This window comes from Balaenoptera physalus, assembly GCF_965194825.1.
Source record: "Balaenoptera physalus genome assembly, chromosome: 13".
In the NCBI taxonomy this organism is placed as follows: Eukaryota; Metazoa; Chordata; class Mammalia; order Artiodactyla; family Balaenopteridae; genus Balaenoptera; species Balaenoptera physalus.
Genome location: NC_138892.1, coordinates 3,611,853 through 3,636,073, shown reverse-complemented (window position 1 = coordinate 3,636,073; position 24,221 = coordinate 3,611,853). Strand labels below are relative to the sequence as shown.

Genomic DNA, 24,221 nt, shown 5'->3' with positions numbered 1-24,221 from the left:
CTGCACGTGGGAAGAAGCCGTCAGGCAGGCGGAGGAGGGTCAGCGAGGACGGCCCCTGCCACCCGTGAAGCCAGCAGCTGGGCTGGGTCCGAGGTTGTGCAGGGGCAGACCCCCACTTGGGGGGCAGGGGGCAGAACCCCCCACTCAGGGGTCGGGGTGCCCGGAGGCTCCACGGAGGGCACGCTCACGTGTGGACACAGCGACACTGGCAGGCAGGGGAGGGGACAACCAACCTGCACCCCTGACGGCCGGGGCCACCTGGAGACCCAGGCCCACCCGAGTGTCCTCCCCAGGGCTGGCCTTGCACGGTGCCTGGAGTACCAAGGCTAGCAACCGGAGTCATTCTCTAAGTTTTGGGAAGGTCGTTCTAGAAGACCGGGCTCCCATTCTTCCCACCTCCCTGGGACGTCTGGACCCGGATCCCAGCTCTGCAACTCTGCAGCCAGGCGCCCCCCGACCCCCAGCCTCAGTCTCCTCAACCACAAAATGGGGCAGTAATGACCCTGGGCCAAGGAAACTGCTCATAAGACGTTTGGTCCCACATGGTGTCAAGTCCTAGAGCTTCAGGGCTGGATGGGACCCAGGGCTTTGACAGGCGTCTGCTCCACCTCCGGCCGGTTCCTCCTGATCCCGAGCAGGGGCCCTCTCCCGGGTGGAAGCCCGCCGCAGCCCCCGGGCCTCTGCCTGGGCACGCCTCTGTGCTCGGGGCCTGTCCTCCAGAGGGGGGACTACGGGGAGGCTGGCCGGGGGCCGCCCCCGCCGTCCCTCCCGCCACGGCCCAGGCTACTCACTCGGAGCCGGAGCCGTGGGCCTGGGCGCTCCCGGCCCGCACGTTCATGGCCACCCCGTTGAGGTGCTCGCGCCCTGGCTCCCGGTGCAGCGTCTTGGCGGGGATGGTGCTGTCGGGGGCGCGGACACCGTCGCTGGAGGCCAGGGAGGACGGCCGCGAGGACGCGGGGCTCTGCTCACGCTCAGTCAGCTTCTCTCGCAGCCGCGACTTCAGCATCTTTTCCGTCAGTGGCGGCGGGTAGGTGACTTTGTTTTTCAAGATGCCTGGGCGGGGGCGGGGGGATCGAGACGGTCACGATCGGGCTGCCTCTGCTGGATGCAGTGGACTCGGGAAGGGACCGTCACGCAGAGCCGAGCTCTCGGCTACTCCTCGCCCCCTCGGGTCTCACCCCTGCCCCGCCGGGCGCCACCCCCGTGCCCCACGGACCCCACCCCCGAAGCCCGTGCCTGGGCCTGCCTCCCCCAGGACCAGGGACTTCCCGGCCCCCAGCTTCGGGGACAGCGGGCCCTCGGCACCTTTCCTCTGCTCGGGGGGCTGGCTGGGCGGCGCGGCCGCGGGCCTGGGGCCCCCGCTCTCCCGGGCCGGGCTGCGCTCGCTGCAGTGGTTGCCCTGCTCGTCCAGGTGCAGCTCCACGCTGACCCTGGTCTCCACCTTCAGGCGGGGCTGCTCCCCCGGCTCCTCACTGTCGCTCCCGGCCAGGCTCTCGTCAGGCCAGCCGGCTGGGACGTGGTTGGCCGCGGCGTCCGCTGAGGCACAAGACGGACCCTCAGCATGCGGGGCGGCTGCCTGCTCGGCTCAGCGGGAGCGTGTCCCGGGGCGCTGACCCACGGTCCCCGACCTGCAGGCCTGGCCGGGCCGCGCCATCCAGGTGGGGACCCAGACCGAGGCTTAGAGAGGGAAGGTCCCGGGTGGGATCCCGGCCTCAAGCCCCCCCCGCACCCCACACCCGGGAGCCGCGTGCTCCCTGCAGCCATGGGGTCAGCCTCGTGGAGTCCTGGCCGCGGGGGTCCCACAGAGACCCCCGAGACCTCACCTGGGCTCTGCGGACGGGGAGCAGGGGGCTGTCCTTCCGGCCGCCCAGCCCCGTCCCCGGGGCAGGCGGCCACGGCTGAGGGCCGCTCTGCGGCCAGCGGGCTCGCTCACCTTTGGGGGTGCTGTGCACGGGGCCCTGGGCCGGGTCCCATCTGTCCTCAGCCGCGACCCCGTCGTCCTCGCTGTCGGAGGAGTGAGAGGAGGCGTAAGAGCTGCTCTGCTCATCCAGGGACAGCTCGCTGTCCGAGTCCGAGTCGTGGCCTGCCGGGCGGGCGGGAGGGACAGCGCTCAGGTGGGGGTGGGGGCTTCCTGCCAGGGGCAGGGCGGAGCCACCCGGGCCCAGGCACGGGAGGGCACTGGGTGCCCGCTGACCCTCCCAGTGCGCGGTGGCCACCTCCTCAAGGCTGTACGTTCTCCGGTGACCGAGGGGCCACGGGGCAGCCGAGAGCCAGCAGGAAGCTCTTGCCACGGCCCCCCGGGAGGGAGACGCGCAGGCTGACGGGAGACCGCGCCCCAGGGGACACGTACCGTGGGGCTTCTTGGTGCTCCTGGGGACAAAGGACGCGTCTGGCTCCCCATGGCCGCCCCGCGCCGGCCCAGAGGACACGCTGAGCTTCTGGCCCCCTTTGTCCCTGGAGAGGGTAGAGGTGGGTGGGCTCAGCATCGTTGCTCTGGGGGACGCATGACCGGCCACCCGCCGTCACCCAGCGCCTTCTGCGTGTGCCAGGGCAGCCACACCGGGCTCTGGAAGGTTCTCTGCCACGAGACTCCCGGAGCACACGGGGAAACACACGTGGACTTAAACCGCAGGGCACACAGCTCGGGGCGGAGGCGGCAAAGCCCACGTTTGCTCGGAGAGCTGCCCCCCCCTTGGCCACAGCAGGGGCGCCAGCCCGGCCTCACCTGATGGTGCTGTCCAGCGAGGCGGTGGACTCGCCCAGGGCCGTGCGGAACACGTCGGGCTCCTCGCCGTACGTGTTGTTGCAGTTGAGGGAGCGCTGGGGGAAGGGGGCTGGTTATCGGCCGAGCAGAGGCCACCAGGGCGCAGAGGGTGGCTCGGTCCCCACCACCAGCCCCCACGCAGCACCCTCACCGTGCCCCCGCCGGGCACGGAGCACAGCGGCCCAGTGGCAGCTCCCACCGCCCCTGCTTCTGGCCAGGAGCCCGGCCGGCCGCGGGGGGAAGAGAGGCTGTGAGCGGGACAGACCCCACCCCGTCGACTCGGCTCGCTCCCAGGGCTGCAGGGAAGGCTGGATGCCACGCTCCGGGGACGGGTCTGTGATGCCCCCTTTTGTGGGGGACGCGAGACCAAGGGGCTGTGTCTGACGCTGGTCCAGGCCCTGGCGTCGCCGGGAGCCTCCTACCGTCAGCAGGGTGGCCCTCGTGGTGGCTGAGTCGTCGGGGTACGGCTTCTTCCCGGCGAGCACGCCCTTCAGGTGTTTCCGGACCTCTCTGTTGAACACGCAGTGGAGCAAGAGGACGGCGAGGCCCTGCAGAGGAGGGGGCAGGTCAGCGCCGGGCTTGGCCCCCGTAGAGAAGCCAGGGCCCTGCCGCTGCCTCACTGCCCGCCTGCCTGCCCGGAGGATGCACGGAGCACAGCTCAGCCACGTGGAGCTGACGGTGCCCAGAGCAGACCTGGCCGTGCAGACGCCCACCACGGCCCACGCCCGGCCTCCCTGCCCCGGGGGCCTCCAGTTTCTCCAGGTCGGGGGCCTGGTCAGGGCAGCCAGCACGCCCGGTGCCTGGAGGACCCCCTCCCAGGCCCCAGCCCCCGGGCCATCTGGGTCCCCAATGCTGCACCATTAATCAGGGTCCACGGTGCGGACAGTAAATGGCCAGCACCCTCCTGGGGACACAGTGGGATTTATGCCCGCCGGGGAGCGGGTGAGGCCCCGCACTGGCTGAGCAGAGGACTGCGTCCTGATGGACACACGGGAGGCCGTGGATGGGGGTCCCTGGGAGGGCTCGGGGCAGAGCTGCCTTTGGAGCAACAGCCGCCTTCTTTTTGGTGGTGGGACCACGAGGCTTCACCATAACCCCTAGCAAACTGCGCCGCCACCAGAAGGACAGCCACGGTGCAGCCCCGTGTGTCCAGAGAGCGAGAACACAGCCAGGACGCCAGGTCAAGGATCTCCCCAGGGACCCTCTCGGGGCACTTCAGACAGGAAGCAGCACAGGTGACCCCTGGGCCCCGCCAGGTCCGTCTGACAGCCGCCCACCTGTAAGCAGCTGAAGACGGCGAAGAGGTAGCGGAAGGTGAGGGCGTCGCTGTTCACGGCCAGCAGCCCCAGAAGCCAGGTGGCGCCGATGAGCAGCAGCAGGAAGGCGGCCGTCCTCACGAGGGAGCTGGGGGGCGGATGCGGGCGTGACTGCACCGTCCTTCCCCTCCTTCTCTCCCACCCGCCCGCCCCGGCCATGCCCCACCCTCCTTCCTTCCCACACCCTTTCGAAGCATCCACCACGAGGCAGCCCCTGGCTCACACGGGAAAAGACAGCTGAGGGGGAGCAGGCGAGCAGTAAAAAGCAAACAGGTAAACAGCAAACTAGGAGCCAAGACTGGTACCCGGGCTGCACCCACAGCGACTCCGGGAAGCCCGGTGCACGGGCCCGGAAGTTACGTGGACCCGGAGGAGGCGGGTGGCCAGAAGGTGTCAGGCCCGCTGTGCAGGCTCCTAGCAAGGGCTTCCTGCTCTCCGCCTCGGTCTCCCCAGCTGAAGGGGAGCGGACGGCGACGTGCATCCCTGGTGGGGTCGTGGGGTGGCGGAGGGAACTGCGTGTGCTAACGTGAGTCAGGGGCTGGGAAGGGTAGGTCTGGGGCGGGGAGGAAGTGGAGGACGGTGGAGGCGGTGAGCAGGCTGGACCCCGACCCCGCGTCCCCTGCCCGCGGTCTCCGCTCCTCCGTGGCCTTTTCAGACTCTGCTCTCCCGCGGGCCGGGCAGACCGGCACCTCCTGCGGCCCCTCAGCCCCTCCTCACACATCCTCCCTTCCCTGGCCCCCCGGCTCGGGTCACCTGGCCCAGTGGACACCCTTGTCCTCCCCTCCCGACGCTTTCGTGGCTCCTGGACTCACGCTGAGCTCTCCCGACGCTGCCCTGCCTGCCTCCCGCAAGGCTTTTCTGTGGGTCCCCTGCTCTCTCCCAACCTGAAGACATGGGAGGCTCCCTCTCTGGTGGGCCCCATCTTCCTGTGCTGCACCCTCTCGCTGGGCGAGCTCCTCCACTCCTGTGGTGCCAGCATCACTATCACCACCAACCCAGAAAGTTCCATCCCCCCACCCCCACCCTGTCTGACTCCAGGGAGTATCCAGGCACCCTGGCACCTCCCCGCCACAGGCTGTCACCATCCCCCTCCTCCTGCCCGTCCAGGCGAGGACACCCAGGCGTCACTGCTAACTCCTCTCCCCTCAGTGACTCCAGCACAAACCCTGTGGGTCCTACATCCTAAACATCTCTCCCTCCCTGGTCCAGGCTGCCATCCCGGCCGGCCACCTGCCCCAGTCCCCATGAGGTCAGCCTCTCTCGCTTTCCTCCACGATGTCCAACTCAGATCCAGACTCGGCTCGGCACAGCCCAGACACGTCCAGACACGGCTGGCCTCTCCCCACTGCGGCCTGTTGATTCCCCACTGACGTGGCTGCCATGACGCCCTGGACCGGCCCGGAAAGCCAGCAGCTGACCGGCTTGGTGACGGGCACTTTCATGGGGCTCTGCCTGGCGTGTAAACCAGACAGGCAGGGGTCTCGGGTGGGGCTGGCTCCGCGTCAGGTCCCACCCACCAACTTACACGACCCGTTTTCTTTCATAATAATGGCGCTTCCTTTGGCAGGAAACCTTTGCAGACAGGACAAAAATGACTGTGTTGACCTGAAAAAAAACCAAACAAACAGAGAAACCCGGAGTCCAGTGGCCGCTCCACTGTATTGTCACTAGAGACCTTCAAAAGCCAAAGGCTTCTGAGGGTCTCCAGCCCACATCTCGGGAGGTGCCCCCTGGGATGAGGCCTCGGAGCCCAGGAGCCCGCTGGGGGTGGATGCTGAGCGGTGTCACAGTGGACGTGGACCTGGACCAAATCCCAGAATCCACGGGTCTGAGGACAAGGCTTTATCACCGTCAGGTCAGCCCTTCCTGTCCCGCCCAGGTGCTCAGCCCCAAACACCCTTCAAGCCAACGTACCCAAGGGGCACCCGGCCTCCCACGTCCCTGATAATCAGGGGCTCTGAGAAACCCCCGGCACTCACGACTATCACGGTTCCAATGGGCCCCGCAAAACTCCAGATCAGGGTGTCACGAAGAGACAGCCAGCAGAAGTCCGGGTTTCCATAGCCCTGGGGGTCCAGGCCCACCGCAAGTCCTGGACAACAGGGAGGAGAAGAGTGAGGGCCACCCCGACGGGGGGTGGCCACAACGGGGTGTTCCCAGCCCCCCAGGCAGGACCCGGGGCCCCCAGCATCGCCCTCAGAGGAAAGGGCGGGGAACCTGAGATAAACAGCTGGGAAATGACAAAGGCCCAGGTCCCCTCCCAGCAAAGGCCCTCTCAGTGCCGGTCACAGGCCCACCATGACCACGACCTGCTCGCGGATTCACCCCAGAGGTGGGGAGCCCACCCGGGCCGGGGCTGCTGACGGAGGTGGGAGAGAGACAGAAGACGGAGGTGATGGGACCCGGCAGGACCAGCCACGAAGCACGATGGGGATGCCCTGCTGGCTGGGCCACGCAGAAGCCAGGACACGGCCATGGACCACAGGCGCGAGGGAGGAAGGACCTGAGGGCAGGCACATGCCACACACGCCACACGCATGTGCGTGCACAGAGCACACACGCCAGACACACACATGTACACACGTGCACACACCCCAGGAACGGCTCACCACTCCAAGGTGCTGGGCAAATGGGGAGTTTCCTATATATCTAAGCCACAGCCATGGTTTCTAACCGTGTCACAAGCTAGAGCAGGACTTGCCCTTGCAGAACCGTCAAGGTGAAGTCTGGAGTGGCTTCTCCAACACAGACCTTGCTTAGGACGAAGGAGCAGCCCACTCCGCGCCATGGCCTCCCCGGACCTGGCCCGGACTGTTCCACAGGCCACACTCCCTTGCTTAAGCCCTGAAAGATCAAGTCTCCCCACCGACTGCTCAAAACCCTGCAATGGCTTCCCGCTGCCCTCAGGAGATGGACACGGGTATTTCCGCAGCCTTCTGGGCCCTTCGTGGCGTGGCCACGGTCACACTCCAGACCACGTGGCACCCCCCACTCTGCCCCAGCCCAGCCTCGGGTCAGTCCCCAACCAGCCTTCCTCCACTCAGGTCTCGCACGTGCTGGGCCCTGAAGGCACATCCCCCAGCACAGCAGCCTGGTTCCTGCGAGCCCTCCAGTGTAAAGAGTGCTTCCTCCAGGAAGCCTTCCTGGCCTGCCTCTCCACCCCACCCCCCAGATGAGAGCAGGTCTCATCCTCCCCCGCCCCACTGGCTCTGAGCCCACCCCTCAGTGCAGGGTCTGTGGATGAGCCTAGAGTCACGTTCACCATCACTTAATGCCCGTCTTCCCTGGAGGGGCGACTCCTGGAAGACACAGGCTTTGCCGTTCTCACTCACTGCTCTGATCCTGGGCCGAGAACGGAGCCGGCACAGAAGAGGCCCGCCATGAATGAATGAATGAAGGAGCGTGCGAATGCTCCCGGGTTCTTGGGCAACTAAGACTTGGTGGGGGTTAAGGAAAGCACATGGGGAGGTGGCCTCAGGCCCCCGTCCCCCATCCCCCGGGTCCCGGAGGCCCGGCTGGGTCAGGCCCCATGACCTGAGACAAGGGCTGTCCCCATGCAGGGTCCCACAGAGATGCTCTGCTCCATCCAGCCCCATCGGGAGGGGTTGCCCAAGGTGACCACACAGGTGGAGATGGAACGGGGTACAGTATAGACCAGGAACCACACTCTGAGTTTACTGGGGCACAGAAAACCAGACAGCAAACGCTAACTCTTCCTTTTGTAAAATAAGCAAATTGGCAAATGATTCTGATCTGACTTCTTCATTTCTCTTCATAGAATTTGATGTAAATAAAATCCGATGCTCTGGTTTCTGAGATTAACTTGCTAATTAAAAAAGAAACCCAAATAATAATAGAGGCTCTGGGCAGACTGAAGATGAAATTAAAGATGAGTGTCCTGAGTGTCCAAGCACAACCAGGTCCTTGCTTAGGGGGTTAGTAGATGGGCACTGGGGGGACCCCGAAACGAGCTGCTCCCAGCCCTCGGTCTTCCTGGTCTTTGGGGCTCAGGAACCACCTGAATTAGCACCTTCCTCACAAGTTGACCAGAAATGGCACGGAAACACGCAATGTAGTGTGTCTGCTGTGTTCAGTCTTTGGGTCAAGAGGAGGCGGCTGCTGGTGAGGGAGGCCCCCAATGCCCCCCTCAGCAGCCCTGGATGGAGGTGACAACGGTCATTCAGGGTCCCTTGGAGCCCAGGGAGAGGAGTCGCAACAGGACAGCCCGGTGCCCAGACTGTCTGGGTGGGAGCAGAGTGGCCTCAGGAGACCAGTTGGTAGTGCTGCCATGGGAACCAGGGTGGCTGCTGGGCAGAGCTGTGGGGCAGCAGCTGCCCCTCCTCCCACTGCCTCTAGCCTCGGACTTTGCGTCTGGATCCCTGGAACCCAGGGACTGCTGAGGAGAGGGGGTGCCGCTCTGCCTTTGTGAGTACAAGAGGGGATCTTTCCCCATAGGAAGCAAATTTGACCTTCTGATATTTAGTGAAAAGTGTGCTGAGAAGTGCTGCTGTTCTGTTCATTCATTAACTCATTCTTTCATCCATCGATCCACCCACCATCCACCCATCCACCTACCCACCCATCCACCATCCGTCCATTCATCCATCTACCATCCATCCATCTATCCCTCCATCCAACCATCTACCTACCTACCCACCCACCCATCCACCATCCGTCCGTTCATCCATCTACCATCCATCCATCTGTCCCTCCATCCAACCATCTACCTACCTACCCACCCACCCATCCACCATCCGTCCATTCATCCATCTACTATCCATCCATCTATCCCTCCATCCAACCATCTACCTACCTACCCACCCATCCACCCATCTCTCCATCCATCCATCCACTAACCTATCCATCCACCCATCCATCTACCCATCATTCACCCACCTATCCACAAAGCAGGCAGACAAGGGAGTGTTTGTCCGTTAGATGCCACAGGCAAACCCTGAACAGGCCTGGGCCCAACTCTCAAGGAGCTCACACCTGACAGGAGACGCATCCCTCACTGATGATCACACTCGTGTGAGCAGATGTGGGTGCAGGTGCCCCTCCTCTGCTGAGTGCCCAAGAGGAGGCCAGAGAGCTCCCCCACCTGCACCCGGGGGCGCTGGTTTATCTGATGTGGGTTTCTGCATCAGCAATGCCACGCGGGTCCTCTGAGTGGGGGTCGGTCCCCAGCCCGGGCCACCTGGCCTCCTCACCTGTGACAATGGCTGGGATGCCCCAGCCCACGACGTAGTAGAACCTCATGGGCCCGGCGTCGATGTTGCGCAGCTCGGTCAGCATGCGGTAGACGTGCAGGCTCTCCACGAAGGTCCAGGCGAAGGTGCTCATGTACGTGTAGTGCAGGACGATGGCAGTCACCGTGCACAGGAACTGCGGGGAGAGGCAGCCGCTCAGCGCAGCCCGCCGGCCACGGGCCCCACGCCGTGGACTGAGGGCCGGACGGCGCGGAGACGGGGGCGGGGCAGACACCAGATCGGGCCACTTTGCAAACGTGAGGACACACAGGTCTGAAAAAGGAAATCAGGTCAGCTGTTTTTCCCTATTTGATTCACCCAGGAGCGGCTGAGTGTCAACAGTCCCAAGCGTCTCAGGCTCCTGATGCGGAACAGGGGACAGGGACTGAGGCACCTGGGGGCCCTGGGGACCCCCCCCAACCTGGACCGGCGCCAGCAGTGAACATAACCCAGGGCCGAGGGGGGGCAGAGCCTCTGGTGTTTTCATTAGAAGCTAGAAATTTGTATTTTCAGGTCATGGCTCCAAATTTTTAAATGTTGGCATTTCATTTAAAGTTAGAAAAAGAGTATCACGGAGGCAGGCTGCTCAGGCTGTGGCCCCAGACCGTGACCGTGGCCTTCACCCACCACCCCAGCCCTCGTGCGGGTCTCCGAGGTCCAGCGGATGCGGCCAGCGGGAGGGAGGAGCCTCAGGCCTCGTGACCTCGCTGTCATATGAAAACAAGGTCGTTGCACCTGCGCTGATTTAACGGAGCCTCTACCTCCTGCAGAAGAAAACAGGGATGAGAGCATTTGTTCTGTTTCGGTTCCCGTGGGGCTGTGTGTCTGGCCGGTGGCTGAGTGCCAGGAAGTGAAAGTCAACCTCCGCAGGGCAGCTGAGGGTCAGCTTCCCGGCCTCTGGGGGCCTTGGTGACACCCAGCCCTGAGTCCCTGGACACCGAAGGTGGTGCGAGAACATGAGGGAGGCAGTGGTGGGGGGCCGGGGACACTGTGGGATCCTGGGCGTCCAGCCTGAGGTCGTCAGTGCAAATCCAGTCCCGAGTGCCCCGGGATGGAACTTCAAGACCTCCACCTTGGCCCAGAGCAGCCTCACCGGGTCCTCCTGAGAGGGGCTGGCTGCCCGGCCAGGATTCCCAAGGTCCACCTGCTGGGAGATGCGGGCAGGCTCCCCTCCAGGTCCCAGGAAGCTGTACTGGCACGGGGAGGAGAGGGAGGACGGAGGGGAGAGGGAGGAGAAAGCCTCTGGCCACGCCCACGGCGGCGCCACACCCTGAAACATCCTGTCCAATCCTGGCTGCTGTCCGGTGGCAGCCCGACCTCCTGGGCTCTCAACAGACACAAGTGTAGGAGACAGAGGGCCACCGCCTGACGCATGCAGAGGCCTCCGCTCAGTCCCAGGCCAGCGCACCTGCGGGAGTGCCCCAGAGCCCAGGCTTGCTGGGAACATAAGTGCCACCTGTGGCTAAGACCACCTTGACGGGCCGAGTTCTCTCCAGAAACAAAGCCCCGGAGATGCGGGAGGGAACCATGTTAGCATTAATATTTGCCCAATACAGCACAAAGCAGGAACTCAAGCAGACGTACCCTCTGCCTCAGATGCTGGACAGGAAACGGGGGTCTGCACTTAGCAACGGGCAAAGCGGTCAGTCTGGCCGCGAAAGGTGAGCCTGGGGCTGGGTGTACCCCACGCCAACCCCCAGCCGCCCCTGTGCAAAGCACGGTTGGCTCAGCAGAAGGAAGAAGGGTGAGGAGGCTGGCGTGTTGCCTTAAATAATGTGAAAAGTAAACCCACAAAACCACCTTTGGGAAAAAAAAAAAAAAAGTGTCAGAAATTGACATTCTAAAATGTAATGGGGCCGTACATGCAGGAACTTCTGCACTGAAGGTACCACCTTTTCCAGAAACAGAACAAACACTAATGCACAATAAATCATTTCAACCTGCCAGTAATCTGGGAGATGAAAAACCTCACCCAGAGATGGGATTGTGAGTTTACAGAACACCCATCACAACCAGGCGCGGTGCCAAAGCCCCAGAATTATGTGCACGGCATTCCTCCTCCTCCTCCTCCTCTTTTCCCTGCTCACCAGCGCGTGGAGGCTGCAAAGCTCTCCTTCCAGGTGGCGGATGAGTCAGTGCTTGAAACCAGTGAGTGACGGCCTCTGCGCATTTGTCACGCGGCATTTAGTTGCAAGGAGTGGCCTGTCACTGGCTCTCCGTCCCTCTGTTCAGACCACTCAAAGGCACCTTGAAGGGTCTGCACTGAGTCACACAGCCCCTACCCCCAGGACATGCAGGCAGGGGAGGGGCGCTGACCCCAGCGGGTGCAGAGGGGCGGCCCAGCCTCTCCAGCGCCCCGCCTGCCCTGGGAGCCCGACAAACGCTCACGGTCCGTTCCCTGGGCCAGGCCCGGGGCTCCCCGTGTCCACGCTGCTGAGCCGCCAAGGTCATCACGCAAACCTCTCAAGGTTGTCTGCCTGTATGCCCCGCCTCTCTCCCTAGCGCCAGCCTCCGGAGGGGCCCCCTGCCTGCACTAACCGAGGAGGGAGAGCTCCAGGCTGCAAGGGGCCCTGGCCAGCGAGCCAGAAATGCCATCCGTGTCTTTTACTCCACGTCCCTCTCCGGGCTGTCCATTCCCACAGACACGCGTCCTCTTCACGTGAGGGCAGCCTCCCCACACTCAGCTCTGCACTCGCCTCAGCCCGCAGGGGACGGGTGTGTCCAGCCTCACCCAGACCTGCCACTCTTGTCTGCTTCCATCTCTCCTGGCGGCCCCCCTCCTGGAGACTCGTGGCTTCACGCCCTCCTCCTTCCCCTCCCTCCATGCCCACCTGGTCCCGACTCCTGCCCTTCTCCTCCTGCCGCTGTCCTGGCCTCGCTCCTCCCACCAGACCTAGGAAGACGCCATCCTGGCTGCCTCTCTGACCTCCAGTCTCTGCCCTTCCGACCCATCTTCCCTGTCTCCAGGGTCCTCTTCCTAAAATGCAGACCCGGTCACGGCTCTCCATGGCACAACGCTGCCTGCAAACCACAGATGGCGCTGCTTGGCCAGCCCCTCAAGCTCTGGACGACCAGGTCCCCGGCCTGGCCCTTCCCGATCCTGGCCCCTCCCGCTGGACAGTTGAGTGGACGGCCCTGCTCAGCCCCTCTCTGGCCAGGCGCAGCACCCCCACCAGCCACCATGGGGCCATTTTGGCCCCTGACACTCCTGTACCACCATCCGAGTCTGTGTCTGGAGTACGGGCTCCGTGGGCAGAGACGAGAGCGCTTCTAGGGTCTGGGTCTTTGGTAGATTTAATACAGTGACAATCAGTAGTCCTCACTGCATGAGGAATGAAGAAATGTCAGCTCTGTCAACAGCATGTGGCAGCTGGAACAGCCCACTGAGAAAGTAAGGGCACACCCCTCACCGTGGGAGAGGTCAGGATTAGGTGAGAGTAGTAACCTGGGAACTTCCTGGAGTCACTACATATGCACATGTGATGGTCAGCTGGCCTCACGTCTCCCCAGGGCCGTCAGGGTCACCATCTAGTGATGAACAATGAACTCACACACACACACACACACAGTGAACTGTCTGCCCTGGGCCAGGTCACTCAGTCTTCCTGGCCGTGGGTTCCTCACCTGTGAGCAGGGATGCTGCCACCTCCCGGGGCCCCAGGGATGTTTCAACGAGCCAGAGGGTGCATGTAAAGCCACGGGCACAGAGCCTATACTGCCCTCGCCCCCCATCAACGTGCTGTGACCCTTGAACTCTGAAAACCCCCTTTGTAAAAATGGAAAACCACTTGCAACCAGCCGGGGACCAAGCCACAGACCTCCCTCCTTCCTCTTGCCTTTCTCTCCCCAGTGATCTTGGCCGTGCCGCCGTCTCCCCCTCCAGGGCCGGTCCCTGTCCCACCCCCCAGGGACCTTGCCCCAGCCACCAGGCACCCCTCCTCCCTCCTCCCCCTGGAATCACTCGGGCTCAGATCTCTCCCATCCTACAGACGCCTCCTGCCTAACCCTAGCCCCACCCCACCCTCGCTCTGGCTTCAACCAGAGCCTCATTCTCTCTGCCTTCAAAGCCAAACTACTCCAGCCTCTGCCTGGGTCTCTGCTGCAGTCATTTCCAGCCACTCCTTTGTAAGTTACATTTTAAACACACTGTGGCTGGTGGGCAGGAACGCAACTGATTATATACATCTACCTCCTCTGATATGGCGTACCTTGCTAAACTCTTTAATTACTTCTTACAATGCGTCTGTAGATTGGTTAGGATTTTTTCTGTGAGGTCATCGTATCAGCTATATAATCTAATCACCTAACGATAACTTCCAGGAGCCTACGTAACACCCCACGAACCCACGTGATACCCCAGGAGCCCACGTGCCCTGGGATGTCTTGAGCAAGACAGTCCGTATCTAACCCCGTCCTCTCCTCCACGAGTCTCAAGCTCCTTTCTCTTGTCAACCCTGCCGACCCGCCGCCACCAACACGTCCCTGAGTTCTGGGCCTGTCCTAGACTTCTCTCTCCCCCTCTGGGGAAACACCAGGGCTTTCACAGAAGACGTGGCCATGACTCCCCAGCAAGTGCAGGGCTGGGAGACGCTGCCCCACAGGGACAGCTTCAGGCTCAAGTGACAGCTCCCGGGACTCTTGGGTTTCACAAATGTAATTTCTGACGAAATCACTAGCGTCTGGGTCAGGAAAGTAAGAGTTGAGGCGTATGGAGCCCCCGGCTCCCGACGATGCCCTTGGAGGCAGATTCCCACCAGGCACAAAGCAGTGAGCCCACGTGCTTGGCCTGGGTTCCCAACTTCCCACCAGACTCCCAGCTGCACCCACCAGAAGGAAACAGCAGCAGACACTCCGCCCGGGCAAGCCCTCCTGCTCCAGCCTCGGAGGAAGGCGGGACAGCGTGCGCTCCCACGTGGCCACACAGGGGGCCGTGCAGGGAGGGGAGGGGCCGGGGCCTCACCGGGTTTTCTGTCTGGGCGATCCCGATCACGAAGACCAGCTGGGAGAAGAAAAGCGCCCCGATAAGGTTCTTGTGGATGCCATGCAGGTTGGAGCGGAGCGTCTGCACCAGCGCCAGGAGCACGAAGGCCACCAGCAGAGCGGCCAGCGACAAGGACACGGCAGCGTAGGTGACGATCTTCAGGGGCAGGACCTCTCCGTGCTGCGGGCGGGTTGGTTAGAGGCGGGAGAACACGTAAGGGCCGTGGCTCTGATGGAGCTTTTGCACGATCAAGACACATTTAACATATTATTACTGCGGGCAGGAACCAGCGTGACTACGCCGTGGCTCTCAGGGGGGTGCAAAAACCGAGAGCAAAAACCAGATGAATAGTTTCGGGTGATAAAGTTCTGGGGAGGTCGGTGGTGACGGCTGCAAACACCGTGGACGTACATAACGCCCCTGACCTGGACACTGAAACACGGCTGAGGTGGTGACTTTTCTGTTACGTGTATTTTGCCACAAGAAAAAAAAATTGAAAAACAAAAACCCTCACACATAACTCCTGCTGTCCGGCAGGTGTGGGGCCTGTCCACCCAAATTCTGAGCTGAGAGACCTTCAAACAGAGCCTCAGTTCACGCAAAAGGCAGAGATGCCACAGCTGCAGGAAACCACAGTTGTCTCCTGTGCTTTTTTTTGCAAAATAGGACACTCGTCCAGGACCTGGCACCCGACGGAGGTTTGGCATTTGGGGAGCAAGCAGCTCCGGTTCTCCAGTAAATTCCAGAAAGCACCGTTCTGAACTTGCAGAGAGCTGTGAGCCGGGGCTGCCCGGGGAACTTGGGGAGCCAGGCCTGGGTGGGATGGGGGGGCACTGAGCGCTCAGGGAACTCGGAGAGCCAGGCCTGGGGGGGATGGGGGGGCACTGAGCGCTCAGGGGTCTCAGAGAGCCAGGCCTGGGTGGGATGGGGGGCACTGAGCGCTCAGGGGTCTCTGAGAGCCAGGCCTGGGGGGGATGGGGGGCACTGAGCGCTCAGGGGTCTCAGAGAGCCAGGCCTGGGTGGGATGGGGGGCACTGAGCGCTCAGGGGTCTCAGAGAGCCAGGCCTGGGGGGGATGGGGGGCACTGAGCGCTCAGGGGTCTCAGAGAGCCAGGCCTGGGTGGGATGGGGGGCACTGAGCGCTCAGGGGTCTCAGAGAGCCAGGCCTGGGTGGGATGGGGGGCACTGAGCGCTCAGGGGTCTCAGAGAGGCTGGGAGCTGAGCAGCACTGACTCCCCGAGGCTGGGGCGCTATTTAGAGGCCTCTGGCTTTGAGGCACCTGGGGCGTGGGAGCCTTGATTCCTGCTCTGGTTTAATTTCTTCTCCCTGAACTTCTGCTTCCTTTGCCTGCGAGTCCCCTCCTGGTGCTGCCCAGCTTCCTGGCCATGAGAGGACCCCCAAACCCGCCCCTCCATGGACAAAAACCACTAATAATTAACCCCCTTCAGGCTGGGACCCGGAGCTTCTGCCCGTGGGAGCTTTCTGTCTTGGGCTCCCAGAGGCACACTCTGCTCTTGTCACCCTAACACCCAACAGCAGCAACTTGTGACTGACTCACCCTCCCAAGAATGTGACAGAAACTTGGGCCGCTGCATACCGGGAAGTCCCGGGAGGGATGATGGTGTGGCCGCCCGGGTCACATCCCAGCCTGAAAACAGGGTGAGGTCTCCCAGGCCTCGGTTTGGCTCCTAGACATCAGTACACAACCCTGCCAGGCTGACCCCGCCCAGGCTGACCCCACCCTGCTTGGGCCCCCCTGCCTCACTGGAGGCCCCCAGAGGCCACCGAAAACACTGGAGGGTAAACATTAGCCATCCCACTGTGGCTCAGGGCTCCTGACCGAGCCTCCTTTTTCCTTTGGGGCCAGCGTGTGCAGCACTTAAGAGAGACACTCCCTTTGTTCCCGCCAGCCGTCTCTTTTCTTCCTTAAAACTCAAAGTGCAGCGGCAGCAGCGTCACCTAACAGACTGCTGAGAACCCTGTTCTGAAGTGAGGTGTACAAACCAGGAGTTTCCTCTCTGAGGTTCTGGACCGCCGTCACGGTTTCTAATTCACAACCTGGGCTCTTTGAAAGCTCTTTTAAGGGGGCTCTGTTACGGAAATCCTAACAGGTTCTGGCCAGTCCTCCTGGAGCTCCGTTTGTCCAAAGCCCTTAGCAGGAAAGATGCAGCTCACAGAAGAGCGGGCTTGGGGGGCCAGGACACACTTGCCAGCTGGGCAGGGGTTGCCCTGGGGGCGGTGCCCACCTCACGCCGGGAGACGTCCATGAGCACGGCCGAGCTGGTCGCGTGGCTGCACCGGCAGGCGACGTGGGTCCGGTTTCGGGACAGCAGCTCACAGCCCTTGGCCGACCAGCCTCCAGTGCCACCGAGGCTGCAGAGAAAAGCAGGGTGAGCTGGTTCCCTCCGCTGCATGGGTCTCTGGGGCCCTCCCGCCCCCACTGGAGCCCAAGCAACATCTTCGCTGTGCCCCAGCCAAGTGCCACTGTCACCGCTGTGAGGACCACGGCCCCGGCGGCCCCCAGGGCCGTGTGAACCCTCTCCCTTCCCTTTCCAGGCCGGTGGGGGCCTCTGAAGAGCGCCCACTGCGGTTCACGTTCACGCGTCGTTCAGCAGTAAAACTTCAACGGGACGTCGCAGGCCCCTTTGTCGGAGACATTAGTCAGTTGTTAAAATAGCCACTGTGTGCTTTGGTCTCCTTTTGAGGCTCGATGATTTAAGAAGAAACATCTCACATCCGTCTTATACTTTCATCTTCAGATTGCACAACGTTTTTTATGGCAATTGCATGGAAGCAGGGCCCCATCATTACCCCGTTTTACTGATGGGAAGCCCCAAGTGACAGGCTGCTATAGGTGTGTCGCGGCCTCAGACAGAGCCCTGCCCTCCCTGACTCTGGGAGAGTCAAGCAGCTTCTCTGATCCTTAGTGTACTCATCTGTAAAATGGGACGTGAAGGCTAACACACGTTTGCCAAGAACTTTAAGGTCTGGGATGGCAGATGCAGCACAAAGCAGAAAGGATAATTAGAGCCCCGGCTGGCTAATTGCTGGGATTCAATCAAGTGACCATGAGAGACAGCCGAGCCTAACGCGTGCCAGACAGACCTCAACACCGGCCTCGTCGTGAAAGTGGACCAAGCATTCTCTTTTGTAAGCCAAGCGTCTATTGCCCTCCAGGCGCTATGCTGGTTGCTCATTAACTGGAATTTGGAAACTACAGAAGGAGAGACAGAGTGGCACGTGGCGCCTGCTGATCTAAACCTGCTTCCCAGCGTGGGCGCCCAGCAGAGACCCCGTGGCAGAGACCCGACCCACCTAGTGGAACCACAGTTTTGGGGAACGTTTGGGCTGCATGGGAGCGAGCACAAAACTCCGTCCTGGCTGCAAGCGTCGGGGGCGGGGGTGGGAGGCAGATGGATGCTGCTGATGTGGGCGGGGCCTCTGAGGGGTCAGACCAGCCCCAGCAGCTGCCACGTGGGTCTCCAGGGCGGATGGCTGAGGTCAGGGACCTTCGCCTGGTACAGGGACTCCGCTACACACATCAGGGATTTTCCGCTGTCGGTGGGAGGACCCTGGGCCCCGTCTCTGAGTCCCGGCCCCGTGCGTGTCCAGAACAAATCCCGGCCTCGTTTGGTGGTGGACGGGGCGCTTGTTGGCCGGAGTCCCGCAGGTGAGGGGCCCCGTCTCCACGCTGGTCTTCTCGAGGGATCTCCATGTGTGCCTGTGCATGTGTGTGCACGTGTGTGTGACCCTATGTGTGAACGTCGTGCATGCCTGTGTTTCCAGATGTGTCTGTGGGCGTTCGTGTACACACGTGTGCATGGTCATAGCTGGCTGCATGTGCACACATGTATGTTTGTTTCCAGGTGTGCATATGTGTACATGCCTGTGCACAGGTGTGTAACTGTGGGCTTATGGGGGACTCCGACACCCCCAGGAGGGGCTGGAAGGGAAGCAATGGGCCACAGAAGAACTCCCAAGGCGCTCTGCCAGCGGAGCGTTGGGGACCTGTGCGCGGGCACACCTGGCCTCAGCAAAGCCCCCCAAGGAAATGCAGCGTTCCAGGGCAGGGAGGGGGCGTCACCCGTACGTGATGGAGTGGTTCCAGAACACGCAGACCGGCTTGGTGCGCTCCTCGGTCTCCAGGAGGGTGTGCTCCACCAGGACGGGCCTCTCCAGGGGGCTGGGCAGCGGGGCCCCCTCGCTGTACACCACCGCGCTCACCACGGGTGTGTTGATGACGGGCCGGTTAGGCAGCCTGCAGGGGAGAAGCCAGGGCACAGGCACAAACCTGCGTGCAGCCCTGATGAGGGCATGGCGCGGAGGTCTCTCCAGGAGGGACCGAATCAGGCGCACGAGCTCGGAGCCGCAGCCTCAGCCCTTGGGAAGGCATGGTTGAGGGAGCAGTGGTGTGGCCTTCGTAAAGGTTTTATCACCAACGGGCAAGCACAGGGCCACCTCTGGGACAAAGGCAGACTTTGGAAATTTAAAATGAAGAGAAGGTATGTGCGCGAAGACGTCAAGGCCCCACCGCGGAGAACAGCAAATCCCTGGAACGCTGGGAATGTCCAGTGAAAGGAAGCTGGTGCAGTGGTGACGGCTCAGAGAGGCCTCTCATCCAGCCACTGGGAAGGATGCATATGAAGACCACAGACCCAGGCAGGAGCTGGAAGTGATTCTAAGGTTGAAAAGTGAAGCCTCTGTGCTCCGCCTCTGCTCAGGCCTTGAAGCCCTTTGGTGGCATTTGCTTCTTCAGCCGGTATTTACTGAGCTGCCCTAGGTGCTGGGGCCACCAACAGCCGGTGGCAGGCAGGTGTGCGGGGACGGATGCCCCGAGCAGGAATTACACTGCTGAGCCTGGGGTGTGTGCTGGGGAGGGGCGTTCCTGGCAGAAACACTAGGCAGACCCAGAACCTCTGTCCCAGGGAGATCACTGGGCAGTGGTCTCTGGCTGTGGGCCGGGGTCACTGCGTAGCGTGCCTGTACAGATGTTCCGGTGGTTGAGATTCTGACTTATGGAAGCCTCGGAACCCTCTGGAAACTGCCCCCCGCCCCCCGCCCCCCGAGCTCCTGGAGCCAGGCTTACCTGAGGCTGCGGCGGTCCGGGTCATAGTGCTCGGGCAGGAGCTGCCCCAGGGTCCGGTAGATGATGACCAGGGCGATGGCGAACTGGCCAGGCTCCTCAGGGTGTCTCTTCTGCCTCCTGAATGGGGCCTCCATCTCGGCGCTGGGCTGCGGGCGCGCCGTCTGTGGGGCGGCCCTGCGACCGGCCGGCCTCACCGTGGGGCCCTCTGCAACGTAAGCACAGCGTGAGGAAGGGGGCTGGACGCCTGTGTTCCCACCACATCGCCTTCTACTTGAGCCAGTGTTTCCTGAAATCAGTAGATGTTCCATGGGAAACAGTAGGAGGTTTCTCAAAAGAGCAAACACAGAACCACCACAGGACACTGCAACTCCACTTCTGGGCGTGCACCCCAAAAAGCTGAAAGCAGGGACTCGACAGATGCTTGCACACCCACGCTCACAGCAAACATGATTCACAACAGCCAAAAGGTGTAAGCAGCCCAAGTGTCCATCAACGGATGTTGGATAAGCAAAACGCAGTCCCATCCATATAAAGAGATGTCCTTTAGGCTTAGAAAGGAAGGAGGTTCTGGCACAGGCTACAGCGTGGATGAACTTTGAGGACACGATGCTCGGTGAGAGAAGCTGGTCAAATAATGTAGATTCCACTTATGTGGGGAACCTGGAGACTGACTTCGTAGAAAGCAGCCATAGTCACCCACATTTTCCACAATCCACAAAGTGCCCCGGCTGTGCCTGGTCCAGGAGTTGTCTCCGGAAACATCCACCGCCCAGTACGCACTGCCCAGAGCACAGGCTCCAGAGGGACGGGCGGTGGAGCCCTGAGGGTTGGGTTCTGGGAGGGGCGACATGTCTGGGGGAGGGGAGGACAGGAGCAGAGCGGGGGTGGGGGGGCTGGAGGTGCGGTGGGGGAGGGTCTCCCCTCTGCCCCCGTGATGGGGACGCCACACACCTTTCAGGCCCTTCTGACCCTGCTCAGGGCCGTGCTGGTCAGCGGCTGTTTAACAGCACCGGCTAGCCTCACTCAGGCTGGTTAACCATACTGGTGAGCCACACTCAGGCTGTTTAACAGCACCGCCTAGCCTCACTCAGGCTGGTCAGTGATGCAGGCTGGTCCTCGACACTCTGGCTTTGGGGTCAGCAGGGAGGCAGCTGCAACTGCCGCTAGGGCTGCTGTTTTCCAGGGTTTGGCTGAGAGCTTTTGGGAAGGTGCGGGAGTCACCACCCACTCTCCCGCTCTGGCTGGCCCGTCACCCAGCCGGGCTGTTCTGGCTCTTCCTCTGGGCGAGGGCAGTGCAGGCTGTGGGCTTCCTGAGTGGAGGGCCCGATGCCCCCCCCGGCTGGGGGATACTCCCAGGCCCCCACCCTGACTTGAGTCAGACGCCTCCCTGTCGAGGGCCCGGACTTGACGAGCCGATGTCATCATCTTCAGCAGCAAGTGCGTCTAGCCGCTGCCCCTCCTGTGACGTCCCACAAAGCCGGGCCCCATAGGGACGCTGGCTCGGTGCTCCCTAAGCCTCCCACCGCCTGGCTCCCCTGCCTCTGTTCAGCCGCCCTGGGCCGGGCTCCAGGCCCCCTCCTCCAGCAGGTTGTCACCTCCCGGGGGCACCAAGTGAGAGGTTGCGGCGGGTCACCAGACAGCACCCTGCAGCAGGGTGGCCTCTCGGGAGCGTGTCATGACCCCAGAGCCCACACGCCCCTTCCCCGTGTCTGCTCCTGGCCCCAGACACATCGATGGGTCTAAAGCCCCAGTTTCTTCCACGACTCGACTGGCCCATCGTGTCTCCAGCTAACCAGTCAGCCAGCAAGTGGGTACCGGAGGCCCCCCTTGGGCAAAGCATCCAGGGGTACCTCACCCCAGTAGAACAGGCAACACGCACACACGCTGCCTGGGCCAAGGGCTGGAGAGCCTTCCCAGGAGGGAGTCAGGGCAAAGAAGGGATCTGGGCCAAGGGGAGAAGGTCAGTGTCTGAGGAAGGAGGACGTAAGTCTGGCGAAGCCCAAGGGGGCGGGTGAGAGGTGGGCAGAGGCTCGGAGCCAAGCCCCAGGGCTGACCCCCAGTAGATGCCTGAAACTGCAGATATTACAAACACTATTATATACTATATTTTTTCCTATACATACACACCTCTGATAAGGCTTAATTTGTAAATTAGGCACATTAAGAAAACAACAATAACCAATAATAAAACAGAACAATTACAAGTATACACTGTATTAAAAGTTATGTGAATGTGGTCTCTTTCTCTTTCTTTCAAAATACCTTATTGCACAAACTTAATGCCTTTTCCATCTTCACTAAGCACTTACCATGCACTGTGGCTGTAACTTTTGCAGTTTTAGTTGCAATGGCAAACTAGCATAAATTTCTTTTTCCGTCCTCACAATTTCACAGATAGAAGATCCGTTCTTACTGTGGATCTTAGCAACCTCAGCGTATGATTTTTCTTTCCTTACTAAGTTGAGAATTTTCGCCCTTCCACGTAAAGGAAGCGCTTCGTGGCTTCCCTTTGGCACAGCTGAGGTGCCAGCATCACTACTTTTGCTCTGAGGTCGTAATATCAGGCAGATAAGGGCCAGTTGAACACAAGCCCTGTGATAACTTCGACAGTCGATCTGATCACCTAAGTGACCAATGGGCAGGGCTACGCTGAACAAAGGGATGACTCACCCCACGTGGGATGGAGTAAGTTTGCAACGAGCTACTCAGAACTGGCACGCAATTTAAAACATGAATTGCTTATTTCTGGAATTTTCCAGACCATGGTTGACCTTGGGTTACTGAAAACTCAGAAACCACAGATAAAGGGGTGATGGCTGTATATCGCTATTCTGAGGACGACTCTGAACAAAACACACTGCTCAGTGTTGAAAACCCAAATCAATCCCAAATAAATACAATTTGTAAGATGGGGTCAGTTGTCAAGCTTGAGCCTACATCAGTGTAAAACCCTCTTTAAAAGTTTTTAAGATGCCTGAATAACACCCATGTAACTGACGAAACGAATTTACTAAAACCCTTCAAATTTTTAACTGTCCGTTACAGAATTTTATGTCTTCAAGCTCCTACCTTGGGGGAGACATTTTCAGTAGCTTGAGTGGATCTGTGAAAAAATACTTTAAGAAAATTCAACGTGTTTAAGCCGTGCGGTATTAGAGTCCTAACCCAGGATTGGAGAACTGCACACAGGCGACGCTGGTTTGGTTTTTGGGGGGTCGGGGAGGAGTGTGAAAATTTTACATCCACGGAGAGGCAGCTTTTCACTGCACAAGGAAGACAACCTCACGCGCAATTTAGGTGTTCACTCGTTCATCACATTGTAAATTAGCCTAAGTTTTCTAAAGAACACCCCACCATTGCCTTTCCGTCTGACGCCAGCAAACGGGCTGCTGGATGCAGGGCAGATGCGCACGCGCAGATGGCGCTGCGACGACGGCGGACCCACTCCCCCTGCGGCACCACGGAGGCCCGCCCTCCTCCACCTGCCGCCCCCAAGGGCAGCCGTCGTGTCTCAGCGGCTTTACCTTTCCTCTCGGGTGGTCTGAAGAAGTCCTCCGAGAAGAAGACCGAGGACTCCAGGTCTCTGGGGACCTCGCCCCGCAGGTGCTCGAACCGCGGCACCCGGGCTCCCGTGAAGTTCAGTTTGTCGAAGACGTCGACGGCGAGAACTGCGGGGACAGGCGCCTCCATCACACGCGGCTCCCAACCCCTCCCGCGGAGAGCCTGCCCGGACCCGTGCCATTTTCAAACCGACCAGGACGGCTGTCCCCGATCACCTTTAAACAGAACCTACCTCCACTTCCTGCTGAGTCACACAGCCCGGTGCCTTACCGGGGGTCTCGGGGAGCTCAGGAGGCCCCCCCCGGCCCCCCCATGGGCGTGTCATTTCCCTGCAGCTGTGTCCCTGCCGGCAGTCAGCCCTGCAGGCTCCAGGGTGACCCCCCCAGGTCTTCCCGCTGAGCCGTCTTTCCAACACCCCCAATACAAAGGGCGCCCTCAATTCACTGCACAGGCAAGGGCTGTGCTCCCACCTGAGGCGCTCAGGACCAGGGTGGGTGGGAGCCCTGGAACACGGGAGGCAGGGGCCACTGGCCCCAAGGACTGGGAGGAGGGACAGGGCTGGCCTGTGGCCCGAGCACAGGGAGAACCAAGAAGGAAGGTCTCGCCCCAGTGCAGGGGCGATGGTCCCAACCACAGGGCATCAGAGAAGGACACTGAGGGGTGTTCAGGCAGAGGCGGGCCAGAGGCTTGGCCGGGACCTGCCTGAAGTCTCTGGAAGGGGCTGGGGGGCAAGGGTTACACCAGGTGCCCGCAGGCGCCCGTGTCCTGTCCGTCCCCGAGAGTCTGCGGGCCAGCTCTGCCAGACCCTCTCTCGGGACAGAGGCCGGAATGCCGGGCACTCACCCTTCTGTCCTGCCCCAGTGATGACGGGGTCCCAAGCCCACCTCCCCCCCAATGCAAGGCAGGTGGCATCCTGGGCTCAGGCGGGCCTGGGAGGCGCAGACCAGCCCGAACATCTGGTCAGGAAGTGAGGGCCCCTCCCTGGGAGCCTGGGAGTTCACGGCAGGGATGCCGCCGCACCTGGGCTAAAGGCTCAGGCCCTCCTGGCGACAGATAATCGGCTAACTCAAGGGGCGATTCCCCGGGAAGGGGCAATCCCTGGGTCCTGCCCGAGCCCCCATGGGGGTGCTAAGTAAACAGTCACGGGAGGAGAAAACCAGCAGCCCCCGCCTGTAGGACGGGCCCCCGCTCCAGGGACTCTGCTGCTGTGTCTGGGTGGGTAGGGCTGGTTCTACCACCAGGGCTTCCTCCCCAGGAAGGAAGCC

The 24,221-nt window shown here is 61.5% G+C and overlaps 1 protein-coding gene across 4 annotated transcripts in view; it reads right to left on the bottom strand.

Annotated features, from left to right (window-relative positions):
• Window positions 1-24,221, bottom strand: part of CELSR1 (cadherin EGF LAG seven-pass G-type receptor 1) — a 150,428-nt gene that overhangs the window by 2,069 nt on the left and 124,138 nt on the right. For 2 of the 4 annotated variants that reach the window (XM_082422190.1, XM_082422191.1), the window contains exons 20-34: window positions 22,920-23,063; window positions 19,396-19,600; window positions 18,400-18,600; window positions 16,556-16,682; window positions 14,290-14,490; window positions 9,291-9,465; window positions 6,060-6,172; window positions 5,606-5,685; window positions 4,042-4,168; window positions 3,187-3,312; window positions 2,726-2,820; window positions 2,351-2,454; window positions 1,934-2,083; window positions 1,306-1,536; window positions 792-1,053 (exon numbers count right to left, since the gene is read on the bottom strand). In XM_082422190.1, coding sequence (XP_082278316.1) covers window positions 792-1,053; window positions 1,306-1,536; window positions 1,934-2,083; window positions 2,351-2,454; window positions 2,726-2,820; window positions 3,187-3,312; window positions 4,042-4,168; window positions 5,606-5,685; window positions 6,060-6,172; window positions 9,291-9,465; window positions 14,290-14,490; window positions 16,556-16,682; window positions 18,400-18,600; window positions 19,396-19,600; window positions 22,920-23,063 — 2,341 coding nt within the window. Of the gene's footprint in view, window positions 1-791; window positions 1,054-1,305; window positions 1,537-1,933; window positions 2,084-2,350; window positions 2,455-2,725; window positions 2,821-3,186; window positions 3,313-4,041; window positions 4,169-5,605; window positions 5,686-6,059; window positions 6,173-9,290; window positions 9,466-14,289; window positions 14,491-16,555; window positions 16,683-18,399; window positions 18,601-19,395; window positions 19,601-22,919; window positions 23,064-24,221 lie in introns of those variants that run through there. The other 2 variants (XM_082422192.1, XM_082422193.1) reach the window with 2 other exon arrangements.